The sequence below is a fragment of the Saccopteryx bilineata genome, chromosome 3 (assembly GCF_036850765.1).
Source record: "Saccopteryx bilineata isolate mSacBil1 chromosome 3, mSacBil1_pri_phased_curated, whole genome shotgun sequence".
Lineage (NCBI taxonomy): Eukaryota > Metazoa > Chordata > Mammalia > Chiroptera > Emballonuridae > Saccopteryx > Saccopteryx bilineata.
In genome coordinates, this window is record NC_089492.1 from 236,324,432 (window position 1) to 236,338,589 (window position 14,158).

Below are 14,158 nucleotides of genomic sequence, written 5' to 3' on the forward strand. Positions count from 1 at the left end.
TGATGTCAGACATGAAACGTTGTCAGAATGACAAATTTAAATACAGCCTGAATAATGAGGACATGCTCGTTCCTCCTTTAACTTAGCCCAATAAAGATCATAAGTTCGACAATTATATTTAAAAATACCACAGTTTTTATGCCAGTCACATAATTTTATTTTGTGCATTTATCTGTCCCACCGTAAAGGCCGGTCCGTGAAAATATTTTCTGACATTAAACTGGTCCGTGGCCCAAAAAAGGTTGGGGACCACTCTCCTAGAAGATTCATTCATTAGAAACATGTATTGAATGTTTGCTATGGTTCAGGACAGTGTTAGGCTGAAAAGATGTCAGGAGATCCCAAAAGGCATGCTACTTCTCACAGAACTGCTGTATTCTGTGGGGAAAAAAAGGTGGAGAAAGAGAAAGGGTGATGAGCAAGACCTCTGGTTGGTGCAGAAGGGATAACTGCCCCAAAGGAACTTCCAGCCATGGTTTTGTCCCATAGCTCATTGAATTTTCTGGCCCCATGACTGAACATATTTGGAGTATGATCATATAGTAGAAAATCTGAACTAATATTAATAAAAAACAACTACCATCTTGTGAGCCACTATGTACCAGGCATTTTATATACATTAACTCATTTAATCATCACAGTAACATTATGATATAGGCATTATCATCCTTATTTTACATATGATATATAAAGTAGTTTTATATTTAGAAAAATTAGCATCCTGCCCAAGATCACACAGCTTATTAGTATGTCATTTATTATGGCAGATTCAAATCATAGCCTATCTGACACGAAAGCATGTGATTCAAGATTCCCAGTGATGATGAAACCTTCATGAGAAATTAGACTACCTTAAAAAAGAAAATCAAATCAAATTAGAATATGGGCCTGGCCAGGCAGTGGCTCAGCAGATGGAGCGTTGCCCTGGGAAGCTGAAGACCCAGGTTCGGAATCCCAAGATCGCTGGCTTGAGCACAGGCTCACCAGCTTGAGTGCTGGGTCGCTGACTTGAGTGGGATCATAGACATGACCTCATGGTCTTTGCTTGAATCTCAAAGGTCATTGGCTTGAAGCCCAAGGTTGCTGGCTTGAGTCCAAGGTCACTGGCTTGATCAAGGGGTGACTCACTCTGCTGGAACCCCCTGGTCAAAGCACATATGAGAAAGCAATCAATGAATAACTAAAGTGTCACAACGAAGAACTGATGCTTCTCATTTCTCTCCCTTCCTGTCTGTCTCTATCTCTCTCTCGCTGAAAAAAAAAATTTAAATATGGATTTCTTTCATTGCATATTAGCTTTTGTTCTCTCTTCCATGAGTATAGACATTGGAGATGTGGCAGAAAGGGTACTGTATAAGTACTCAGGTCTCAGTCTGCCACTCACTCATCACATAACCTCCTGCACGTCACTGTATCTTTTGTTTCATCTTCCTCATCTGTAAATAGGGAAAATAAATCATCTCTCTTCCCTCCTCCTAGGGGTGTTGTCAAGCTCTAAACAAGACTTTGTAGTTGGCTTACAAAATTTATTCTATAAAGTATCATATTACATAAGACATTATAATGGCCTCATCCTCACACAGTACAGGTTGTGGGAATGTAAAGGAATGTAGTGATCAGCCAAGATCTTAAATTAACTAAGGAAAGAGGCCCTGGCCGGTTGGCTTAGTGGTAGAGCATCAGCCTGGCGTGCAGGAGTCCCGGGTTCGATTCCCGGCCAGGGCACACAGGAGAAGCACCCATTTGCTTCTCCACCCCTCCCCCACTCCTTCCTCTCTGTCTCTCTCTTCCCCTCCCGCAGCCAAGGCTCCATTGGAGCAAAGTTTGCCCGGGCGCTGAGGATGGCTCTGTGGCCCCTGCCCCAGGCGCTAGAATGGCTCTGGATGCAACAGAGCAACGCCCCAGATGGGCAGAGCATCGCCCCTTGGTGGGCATGCCAGGTGGATCACGGTCGGGCGCATGAGGGAGTCTGTCTGACTGCCACCCCGTTTCCAGCTTCAGAAAAATACAAAAAAAAGAAAATTAAGGAAAGAGAGGTATAGTATGGCAGTGGTGAGCTCTAGGAAAGGAACAGAGAAGAAAGGAAAGGATGACTGTATGTGCAGTATAGAAGTAGTTTTAAAACTCTAAAACTAGGGCCTGACCAGGTGGTGGTGCAGTGGATAGAGCACTGAACTGGGATGCGGAGGACCCAGGTTCAAAACATCGAGGTCGCCAGCTTGAGCATGGGCTCATCTGGCTTGAGCGCGGGATCGTAGACATGACCCCATGGTCACTAGCTTGAGCAAGGGGTCACTCACTCTGCTGTAGTCTCCCAAAGTACATATGAGAAAGTAATCAATGAACAACTAAAGTGCCACAATGAAGATTTGATTGTTCTCATCTCTCTCCCTTCCTGTATGTCTGTCCCTATCTGTCCCTCTTTTGACTCTCTCACTGTCTCTGTCAAAAAAAAGTAAAAATAAAATTAAAAAAAAAATATATATATATATATGGTGTACCGGAAAGTTCTGTCCATTTTTGGAATAAAACAAAATACAAATTTTTCTTACCATCAATAAACTTTATTAAATAATATATTTCCACACCAATCCTATCGTCCAAATATGGTCCGAAATGGTTTGCTGAGCTGAATTAAGCCTTTCTGTGATCTCCAATGTTGTCAGAAAAGGATCTTGCTCCAACATGGTCTTAACAACGTCAACGATCAAGAACGTGGCTTATCAGAAAGGTCGAAATCACCTGTTTTGAATTTTTCGAACCATCTTCTGCATGTCCTATCAGAAACTGTACCTTCACCAAACACTTTCAATAAATTTCTACATGCTTCTGTAGCATTTCTTCCTTGTTGAAATTCGTATCAAATACAGTGGCGTAAATGAACTTTATCAGTAGCCATGGGTACACTATGGCTTCACACATAAGACTAACGTGAATCAACTTTGTTTTAGTTAATTTGCTACATCAGTCTATATACATTAAGTGATAAAAATAGAGAGGCACACATGCGCCAAATAAACATGTGCTTACGTGTCAAAACTTGTGATAGAAACGGACAGAACTTTCCGGTAGACCATATATATGTGTGTGTGTGTGTGTGTGTGTGTGTGTGTATACACACACACACACACATACATACACACACACACACAACACTAGGAAACTTATTCTAACTCGATTTAGTACAGTGGCAATATCCACTTATTCCTCTTTTGTAAACATTCACACACCTGGAATAACACTAGGCATGCAATTATCACTCAAGGTATACCTGTTGCAATTCCCAATCTATTCAACTGTCAGTGTCTTCAAGCCCTAATAAGTTTCAGCAATAGTTCTTGATGTCATGGGGAAAGAAATTTAATTGATGCATTGATGAAAGCAATCACACATCCTTTGAAAGCCACAGAGATCAACGCCAAGCCACAGTCTCCCCAACTACCAACAATAGAAAAGCTTATTTCTAACATAATAATATTCAAAAATAATTATTGCTGCTCTTTGTGAAATTTATTTTTAGAATGCTTACTATGTGCCAGCACTTTACAATTATTAACCCATTAATTCATTTAATCCTCAAACCACCCTGGGTTGGTAGGGTGAGGACTACATCAATGACAGGGCTCTAGTGCAATCAATCTAGCCTTTGCCCTGGATCAGATCGGCCATTTTAGAAATCAAAGCATGTCAGTGTTTCAGAAGAATCCTCAGATGATGGAAACAGATGAAGAGGACAGGACAAGACAGGACACATACCCAAACACACACAAACAGGTATCTACAGAGTACCAAATCCTGACTTCCCCTAGGGCAGAATGCAAAGATGAAATGGACAAGAACCTGTCACATGGAATCTGTAATACCAGGTAAACAGTAACAAATGCCTTATAAGTGATGAGATACTAAAAGAGAAGTCACAGGTGGCAGGAACCCCAGGAAAGGTCTCACAGAGGAGGTGGCATTTGTGCTAGTCCTGACGGATGGGTAGGAACGGCCATTGCATATGGAAGGCAGTGAGCCAGCAGATCAGGTCATACCCCTGCAGAGACGATTTTCATGGCTTCTCAACCCACTAAGAATAATATCCAAACTCCTCCTCATGGCATACTCAGACTCTAATCCAGGCACTGTTTCCTTCACTTTCCCTAGGCACACTGGGAACCTTACCACTTGCTATTCCGTCCTGCAGGAATGCTCTCTGGGCACCGTGCTGGAGTAACTCCTAAACAGACTTCAGGTCTCGACTTACATTGTATTGCTCCCAGAGCTTTCCCTGTGGGCCTGTTTGTAACCAGGGCTCCCTGCCTTTTCTCCTCTCCCAGCTGCCTGGTTCCTTCTAAGCACACTTAGCAATTTCTAATGGGGATTTTTTGCTTGTTTTAATATGTGTAATGTCTCTTCCCCCTCTAAAAATAGTTCCATGAGCTGGGGCCTTGCCTCTCTTGTTTACTCCAGGCCCTGGCACACAAGGGGTGGCGGGGTGGGGGGCTGGATAAAGATCATGGAATGAATGAATGCCGTCAGTGACTGTGAGTTCAGACCCTGATGAGGACAGGGCCAAATGTGTTTGGGAAATAGTTTATTGTGGCTAGAGCTGAGGCAACAACAGGCTGTCACCCCACACAGGTTGCAAAGGGGATGGGTCTGATGGGGAAGACCTTGAAAGTAGCATTAGGTCAGGATGCATTCCCCAAACGGGTACTGCATTGCAGGTGCCCGACAGGTGATGGGGTCTCAGGGGGCAGGTGCAAACCTGGATAGGTCTGTGTCCCGGAGGCACCCTGGATTCCTTCCGTCCAGGGCCAAACTTAAAGAGAGGGACTTTTGCGGGGAATAAGCTGCAACCACCTGGGCCAACGGGAGAGGCTTGGGGGGCCGAGAGGGAGAGGGACTGTGCCGAGACCAGCCCCTGGATTTGGTCGATCGGCCCCGGGGTAACTCGAGGACTGGTCTGGTTCCCGCGGCCGAGGGTCAGGAAGCAAGATCACGGGGCCGGACCCCCAGGCTGCGACGCCCCGACCCGCGAGTCCCGGGGTCGAGAACTCGGTGGGAATTGCCGCAGTGGGGGGCCGGCGCCCGCCTCGCGCGTTAACAGGTCCCCCTGCCGCGCCCACACTCACCCTGCGCAGCCTTGGAAGCCGAGCGCGTCCTCCACAGACGCCGGGTGGCCTTCCACGGCCGCAGAGAGGAAAACAGCCTTCGGCTCTTCTTGCCGCCCTTCTCAGTTGCTCCCATCTGTGCACCGCGCCCCTCCCCCGCCGCCGCCCAAGGTTCGCCTCCTGCCTCCCCCGCCGCCGCGCGTCTGCCAGGTGCCTAGCTGTCGCCCGGCTAGACGCGGCCGCCCGGGGAGGAGCTTAGGGCCGGGGAGGTGGGAGTAGAGCGGGCGGGGGGAGGGGGAGCGGAGAGGGAAGGGAGGGGTCGGGGGACAGCTGCTGGGGCGGCGCCTGCGGGTGCGGCCGGCCCAGGCGCGGGCGCTACTAGGATGCGCCAGGCCCGAAGCTCTTAGCGCCAGGCAGCTGTACAGGGGATGCTCAGCGTCCGTCCTTCGTTCAGGAGGTGTCGTTGGAGTGCCCAGGTGCTGCTAGTCATCGTTAACTAACAGGAAAATCTGAAGGGGTCGTGCAGTTGATTTCTGCCCCAAATTACAACGATAAAATGGAAGCTCCGAGAAACCCAGTAGTCTAACCAGAAATCACACACAACTGTTAAAAGGTGACTCCCGGGCTCTAATTATATAATTTTTTCATTCCTTGCTACTGCTTCAGAATGAGCCTACATTATGTTAGATTTTTTTTTAAAGTCTGACAGATATTTCTGTTTTCCTCATATAACAGGTTATGAATCACTCATGAATTTTTGAGGGGGGGGGCGTTTTTCCATTTTCCAGATGAGGAAACTGGAATGGCAGAGCCGAGGCTGCCTCTACTCCCAACATTTTGTCTCTGTCCTGATTTTGCTTATAACTGGGAGAGTCTGAGAGTAAGATGAAAACCAGGATTCCTTTAACACTGCCTGGCTGCAATTATATATTTATGGAGTACTTTTCATGGGCTAGACTTTACATACAGTGACTTATTTAACTCTCCCGATGATACTCCTGGGAGAGAAATTAAGAGCCACGCTTAATTAATGGAGGAAACAGAGCATCAGGGAGGCCAGATTACATATATAAAAGCTTAGTAAAGGTTATATGTTAGGCTGAATCATGAAATTGCCATTTTTGTAGGCCCAAACAAATATCATACAGTAACTTCACCAGATGATCACAATTAAAATCACCAGTGGAGGCAGGTGAAAATGGAGAGCCTCTAGATGTGTTACCCTGAGAAAGACATAGCGCCTTTGTCATATTTTTAGCCAAGAATGTACCACCTGAATCCAATCATATGGCAATCTAAATGAGGACTGAACTATTATTAAAAGTTGGTGTGTGTTTTGGCAGGGGTGGTATTCTTCAAAAGTGTCAATGGCATAAAAGATGAAGAAAGACTGTGGAGTGTTCCGATTAAAGGAGGGTAAAGAGACATGTCAACTAAATGTATTGCCTGATTCTAGACTGGACCTTGAGTTGGAATTTTTTTTTAAGATTTTTATTTATTCACTTTAGAGAGAGAAGAGAGAGAAAGAGAAGGGGGGAGGAGCAGGAAGCATCAACTCTCATATGTGTCTTGACCAGGCAAGCCCAGAGTTTCAAACTGGCAAACTCAGTATTCCAGGTCAACGCTTTATCAACTGTGCCCCCACAGGCCAGGTGGGTTGGAATTTTTTAAGATTTTAAAGTACATTACTAGATCAATTTTTAAAAAAATGAAATATGGATAAAGTGTTGATCAATGATAAATTTATTGGAATTGATAACAATATTGTGGTTGTGTATTTTTAAAAAAAGATCCCTATTTCTAGGCAATACACACTAAGGTATTTAGAAGTAAAGAGCCATGATGCATTTAACTTAGCTTTCTTTAAAGGGTTTATGGTTTAGTAAAAAAAGGGGGGCAGTGGTGGTGTTGGGGTGTGTGTGTGTGTGTGTGGTGAGTCAAATGCAGCAAAATGTAAATAACAGGTGAATCTGTGTCTGAGTACATTTTGTACTATTTTTATTCTTGCAACTATTGTGTAAGTTTAATATTTATTCTGAGTAAAATGGTAAAAAAAAATTCAAGTTTCAAAAAAAATAATAAAGTGGTAAGAATCACTCTACTTGATATTAAGGCCCACTATAAAGCTATAATTATCAAAACAGTGTAGTATTGGCAGAGGAATAAACACAGAGATCAATGAAACAGAATAAAGAACCCAGACATAGACGACATAGACCCACATAAATACGCCCAACTGATTTTTCGAAGCTGGAAACGGGGAGGCAGTCAGACAGACTCCTGCATGCGCCCGACTGGGATCCACCCAGCACACCCACCAGGGGGTGATGCTCTGCCCCTCTGGGGCGTCGCTCTGTTTCGACCAGAGCCATTATAGTGCCTGAGGCAGAGGCCATAGAGCCATCCCCAGCGCCCGGGCCATCTTTGCTCCAATGGAGCCTTGGCTGCAGGAGGGGAAGAGAGAGACAGAGAGGAAGGAGAGGGGGAGGGATGGAGAAGCAGATGGGCACTTCTCCTGTGTGGCCTGGCCGGGAATCGAACCCAGGACTTCCGCACGCCAGGCCGATGCTCTACCACTGAGCCAATCGGCCAGGGCCCAGCTGATTTTTGACAAAGGCCTAAAAGCAGGGATCCCCAAACTTTTTACACAGGGGGCCAGTTCACTGTCCCTCAGACCGTTGGAGGGCCAGACTATAAAAAAAACTATGAACAAATCCCTATGCACACTGCACATATCTTATTTTAAAGTAAAAAAACAACACGGGAACAAATACAATATTTCAAATAAAGAACAAGTAAATTTAAATCAACAAACTGACCAGTATTTGAATGGGAACTATGCTCCTCTCACTGACCACCAATGAAAGAGGTGCCCCTTCCGGAAGTGCGGTGGGGGCTGGATAAATGGCCTCAGGGGGCAGTTTGGGGACCCCTGCCTAAAAGCAATTGGTGTTAGAATAATTAGACATCCATTAACAACAACAACGAAAATGAACCTCATCTAAACCTCGCACTTTATATAAAAATCAAATCAAAATGGATTGTAGACTTAAGTGTAAAAAAGTTTTAGGAGAAAATCTAGCACCTGGAGCCATGCAAAATGTTCTTAGATTTGTTACCAAATACACAATTCATAAGAGGAAGTTGATAAATTGGACCATATCAACATTAAATACTTGTGTTCTCTGTTAAGAGGATGAAAAAAAAAAAGCAGCAGACTGGGCAAAAATTCTTGGAAACCACAGATCTAACAAAGAACTGGTATTTAAATATATGATATAAAGAAATCTCAACATTAGGAAAACAACAATCCAATTAGAAAATATCCAAAAAACATGAACAGATACTTCACTGTAGGAGATACACAGATAACAAATAAGCACATGAATAGATATTGAGCATCATTAGCCATTAAGGACATACAAATTTTAAAGAAATACAGCCTGACCAGGCAGTAGCACAGTGGATAGAGCGTTGGACTGGTACTGAGAGGACCCAAGTTCAAAACCTCGAGGTCACAGTCTTGAGCATGCATTCATCCGGCTTGAGTACAGGTTCACCAGCTTGAGCACAGGTTCACCAGCTTGAGCGTGGGGTGGATGGCTTGAGCATGGAATCACAGACATGACCCCATGGTCGCTGGCTTAGCCCAAAGGTCACTGGCTTGAGCAAGGGATCACTTGCTCTGCAGTAGCCTTCCAATCAAGGTACATATGAGAAAGCAATCAATGAACAACTAAAGTGCTGCATCAAAGAATTGATGCTTCTCATCTCTCTCCCTTCCTGTCTGTCTGTCCCTATCTGTCCTCTGTGTCTCACTCACAAAAAAAAAAAAAAAAAAGGAAATATAAATTAAAGCCACAATTTGATATCACTACACACCTATCACAATGGCTAATGTGAGAAATAGTGACAACAGCAAAATGCTGGCGAGGATGTAACATTGCTGGTAGAAATGTAAAATGGTATAGACACTCTGGGAAAGAGTTTTGCAGTTTCTTATAAAACTAAACACACAACTACAATAAGATTAGCAATTGTACTCTTGGGTACTTACCCTAGAAAAAAAGAAAGAAAAACAAACCAATACACAAATGCTAGTAGCAACTTTGTAATAGCCCAAGACTGGAAACAACTCAGATGTCCTTTAATGGGTGAATAGTTAAATAAGCTGTGGTACATCCATACTATGGAATACCACTCAGCAATAAAAAGTAGCAAACTTTTGACACAGGCAACGAACTATATGCATCTCCAGTCCCATTAATGGAGGACATTTAAAAAGATGACATAATTGTTTCCTTCCAGGGTTTTCCACCATCCTTCTGTCCTAACTCTCACTGCCGGTTTTGGAATACTGCTATTAGTAGCCCCAACGCGCCTGGCTTAGAGACTCATCTTTTCCACTGTGTTCTGACACAGCCAGTAGATCAGAATAGTTCCTTGGGAGGGCCCACTTGCTCACTGCTTACGCTTTACTGGTCAGGAAAGGATAAAAGAAACATTCTTTGGCTTGCCCTTTTAGTCCAAACATCATGTGATTTCATGGCACCCCTCCAGCCTGGAGCTAAAACAAGGCCAGAAGTCTCTGGCTCCCACAGTCACAGCTTGCTCCAGGCAGAACCAGCAGGGAGTCTTTGCAGTCTTTGGAATCCATAGGAAAAAAACACTGCCCGCTAACTACCCGAGAGATCTTCCACCCAAGCAGAAACACCCAAGTGCCTGCCTTTAGGCACATTCATGAGCACTAGCAACATGGAATTTCTTTCCCAATGTCAACAATGCAAAACAAGCCCACTTATTCGTACAGCTGGCTCACTGGGCAGAGGACCTGAACAAAAAGGAAAAAACCCTTTCATTTCACTCACGACATTGTGCTTGTAAGGCCGGTGTCCGTGGCCAGGCAGGTTCACATTGGATTCGGGCAGACGGTAGAGAAACTGCCAAGCTGGAAAATGGTGGGCCATTTTGTTTATTAGAATTTTGCAAAGATAGGCAAGGAAGCAGGCAGGGAAAACGCTTCTCTCTCTCTCTCACAGCTGATGAGCAAACAGGCCTGGGAGGAAAAACCCTTTTTCTGGCAAACAGTAGCAAAAATGGCCCCTCTCAATGATGGCAGGCAGTCCACACCCTGCCACCCTGAGGGCAAGTACCTGCAGCCTTACATAGACTATACACAGGAGGTGATGCCCCTTGATTATGCACCAATCAGGCAAAGTACAAGCGAGCAAGCCTAACACACTTGTTTGCCCAACAGTGTTTATGAAAGTAGGTCCAGACATAGGAAACTGACAAGTCCTCAGAGTCAGTGGACTACAAGATTCTTTTGTGTGTTCATTGTGTGTGTGTGAGAGAGAGAGAGAGAAGAGGGACTAACAGCAAGAACTTAGTTTCCAGCTATACAAAGCTGTGTGCATCCTGGCTCTGCCATTTATTAACTGTGTGATCTTACCCAGGTTACCTAACTTCTCTGAATCTCAGTTTCCCCGTTTGCAAAATGGAGATAGTAAATGGTTCCTACATCAAGGGTTGTGATCATTTTTACTTTTTTGTAAAAGTAAAATGGACAGGAAGGGATAGAGATGAAAAGCATCAATTCTTCATTGTGGCACCTTAGTTGTTCATTGATTGCTTTCTCATATGTGCCTTGACCAGGTGGAATACAGCAGATGAGTGACCCCTTGCTTAAGCTAGGGACCTTGGGCTCAAGCTGGTGAGCCTTGCTCAAACCAGATGAGCTGGCACTCAAGCTGGCGACCTCAGAGTTTTGAACCTAGGTCCTCCACGTCCCAGTCTGACGCTCTATCCACTGTGCCACCACCTGGTCAGGCAAATTTTACTATTATATATAAAGCATTGAATAGATTCAATAAGTGGTAGCTAATTATAATACTGTGTCCATTTAGAAAGACAATGAGAGTTTTTTAAAAATGGTACCTCTATTGCAACAAATAAAGTGTGTGTGTGTGTGTGTGTGTGTGTGTGTGTGTGTGTCTAAAGAGAGAGAAATGGAAAAACCTTAATTTTTGGTGAAGGTCACACCCTTCAAACTCCATGATTTAGTTCTGTGTTTCCTATTATACCTGAGGGTCCTGTTCCCTACCCTCCCTTACAGAGAGTTTCAGAATATAAATAAAGCTATTCAACCTAAAGTCATCTTGAGTGCCTTCAGTGATTTACGTTACCCCAGTATCAATGTCAATATGACTATTATTAGTGCAGGAAGCAATTAACAGCAGTCTCCACTTTGAACTCATTTTTCAATCTGAAGTTCTTCAACTTTACAAGATTATGTTATAGTCCAGATTTTTTAAAGAGCTGTACCTACAGAAAGCCTCCCAACCATAGTTTCAGCAGTAGTATCTATAATAGTGTGAGAGGAGGAGAAACTGCTCATGTAAAACATTCTTCCAATTACCTATTGCTGCATAATAAATTATTCCCAAACTTAATGGTTTAAAACAACAATCATTAGTTGGCAAATGATTTTGCGGTTCTGGCAGGGGTCAGAGGGGACAGCTCATTCCTGATCCACATGATGTGAGCTGGGGTTGCTCAGGGCTGAAGCCCCACTTCTAAGATGGCTCAGTCAGAGCTCACAAGATGGTGCTGGCTGTCAGCTGGGAGCTCGACCAAGAGCCTCAGTTCTTCTCCACATGGTTGTTTGGACTCTCTCAGAGCATGGTGGCTGGGTTCCAAAAATAAGAAAGCTGAAACTGCTAGACTTTTTTTTTTTAATCTAAAATGTGTTTATTGGGATGCTTCCCCACTCATCTTGATTCAGGATGCGTTTAGTGCTGCTGAGGGAGCATCCTTCTGTTAGCCTTGCTTTTCCTCCTACGGGCTGACAGAGGACAGTGAAGCAGCCAACACACAGAACTCCTGTTTGTGCATGGCTAACGATGGTGCTGATTTCATAGCGTTTCACATCCATGAAGTAGGAATTGGGGCTCTGCATCAGGCACTTCTTCTGCGTCTCCTCTCCTGCAGAGGGACAAAAGAGATCCTCAGTGACAGTCATGTTATCGTGGGGAGGTCATGACCATTGAAAAGGCAAAACTGCCAGGCTTCTTAAAGCCTTGGCTCAAGTCCCCAAAAAGTACTTCCTGCACGTTTCACTGGTCAGCTCAGTCACAGGCTCCCCTGTTCAAGGGAGAAGTCATAAGCTTCACTTCTTGGAGGAAGGCGTGACATACACATGGGAGGGGGGGAGAATAATGTAAAATTGAGTTCAGGGACTAGGCAGCACAGGCCCCCCTCAGTCACAGAATAACCCAACCAGCCACGTGTGGAGTTATACAGAGAAGCTTGTAATTAGAAGAAGCATTTCATAGAAATTTGGGTTCTGCAAGAGGCCCACTACATGGGAAAATTGGCACAAAAAGGGGAGAAGCATTCAAAGGCAAAATGATAATATCACAAATTGAAACCATAGAAACCTTTTTTTGGGCAACAACAGTGCTCAAACTAAACCTCGTGTCTCTCTCTCCCAGTGAGCGATGTGAAAAGAAACCAGGCCTGGCATCAAAACCCCGGATTGAGTCTATTTTATTTGCCATTTCAGTGTCCTTACACAAAGTCACTTAATTATCAGAGCTTCATTTTCCTCTTCTGTAAGTTGGGGATAGTAATATTTGCCTTACCTTGTTTACAACAGGGCATTTCTAATTACCCTGGAATGCAGGTAGATGCCAACAAACGCAGGTGGGAAAGTACTCTGTTTACAATCCAATAAACTACTTTGCAAATGGTTTATTAATAAATGATGTGCTGACTTTTAAGGTCTCAGAACTTTAAAGGGAACAAAAAACCCCTGGACCTCATTTCCTGCCAAATCGGCGCCTGAGGCCAGCTGGTGGGGACTATGGGATTGGAATGAATCCATCACCTACAATGCAGATTGTCACACAGGTGTTAGATTCAGAGATTGGGTGAGATGAGAAGATGAAAAGAAGAGGTAAAAAGTCCAACATGGCCTGACCTGTGGTGGTGCAGTGGATAAAGAGTCGACTTGGAAATGCTGAGGTCACCGGTTCAAAACCCTGGGCTTGCCTGGTCAAGGCACATATAGAAGTTGATGCTTCCAGCTCCTCCCTCTTTCTCTCTCTCTCTCTCTCCTCTCTAAAATGAATAAATAAAAATTTAAAAAAAAAAAAAAAGTCCAATATGGAGATCATGTGCCTACTTCCTGCATTACAATGTTGTTATAACATGCCTTGTTATAGTACTAATTCAGGCCTTCAAAAATGCCGATACATTTTTCAGTTGGCCTACAAATAAAAATGATGTTTACTGAGAGAGGAAGTATGTCATAGCTATCGAGAGCACAGACCTTAGTGCCACACTACTCCTGACTTTAAAGTTTACTGGCACAGTAATATTAGAAAGTTGCATTACATCCCTGTGCCTCAGTTACTCATCTGTAAATGGGGATAATAAGTGTCCACTTCCTGTGGCTGTTTATGAAAACTTAATGAGTTATGTGTGAACACTCAGAACAGCACCTGGCAATGAATAAGTGTAAACTCTTTTTTTGATAATACCCCATGCTCTGCGCTGTGCTAAGAAATTTACAGATATGACTTATTTATTGACAACAACCTGTAAGCATCAACTAAGTATCTGTGTGTCTAATACTATTGTAAGCTCTTAGGATTCATAAGGAATTAATCAGATACAGATTCCTGTTCTATGGGGCCCACATTCTACGGGGGTAGGACACAGACAGTAAGCAATAGGTAAAATAAGTGAGCTGTGAAGTTTGACAGAAGATATAAGTGCTATGAATAAGAGGAAAAGTAAAGCAGGGTGAGGAGACTAGGAATGCTGGTATGGGGAGGAGGAGCTGGGGCAGATTAGTTTTAAATAGGGTGGTCATGTTCAACCGGATTGAGAGAGAAAATCTGAGCAAAGACTTGAAGAAAAAGAAAGACGTCAGCTATGCAGGTAGCCAAGTATAAGACTGGTGGTTGTGGCCATGCAGATTCACATTGAATTTGGGCAGATGGTAAAGGAACTGTGGAGCTGGAAAACAGTGAGCCAGACCGATTTCTTGGAGG

The 14,158-nt window shown here is 44.0% G+C and overlaps 1 protein-coding gene across 1 annotated transcript in view; it reads right to left on the reverse strand.

Moving 5' to 3' along the window:
• The window catches only part of DNAJC6 (DnaJ heat shock protein family (Hsp40) member C6), a 193,756-nt gene extending 188,465 nt beyond the window's left edge, over positions 1-5,291 (reverse strand). The window contains exon 1 of the mRNA XM_066268969.1: positions 5,121-5,291. Coding sequence (XP_066125066.1) covers positions 5,121-5,235 — 115 coding nt within the window. The 5' untranslated portion in view covers positions 5,236-5,291. The remainder of the gene's footprint in view (positions 1-5,120) is intronic.
• Positions 5,292-14,158: the final 8,867 nt, after the last annotated feature.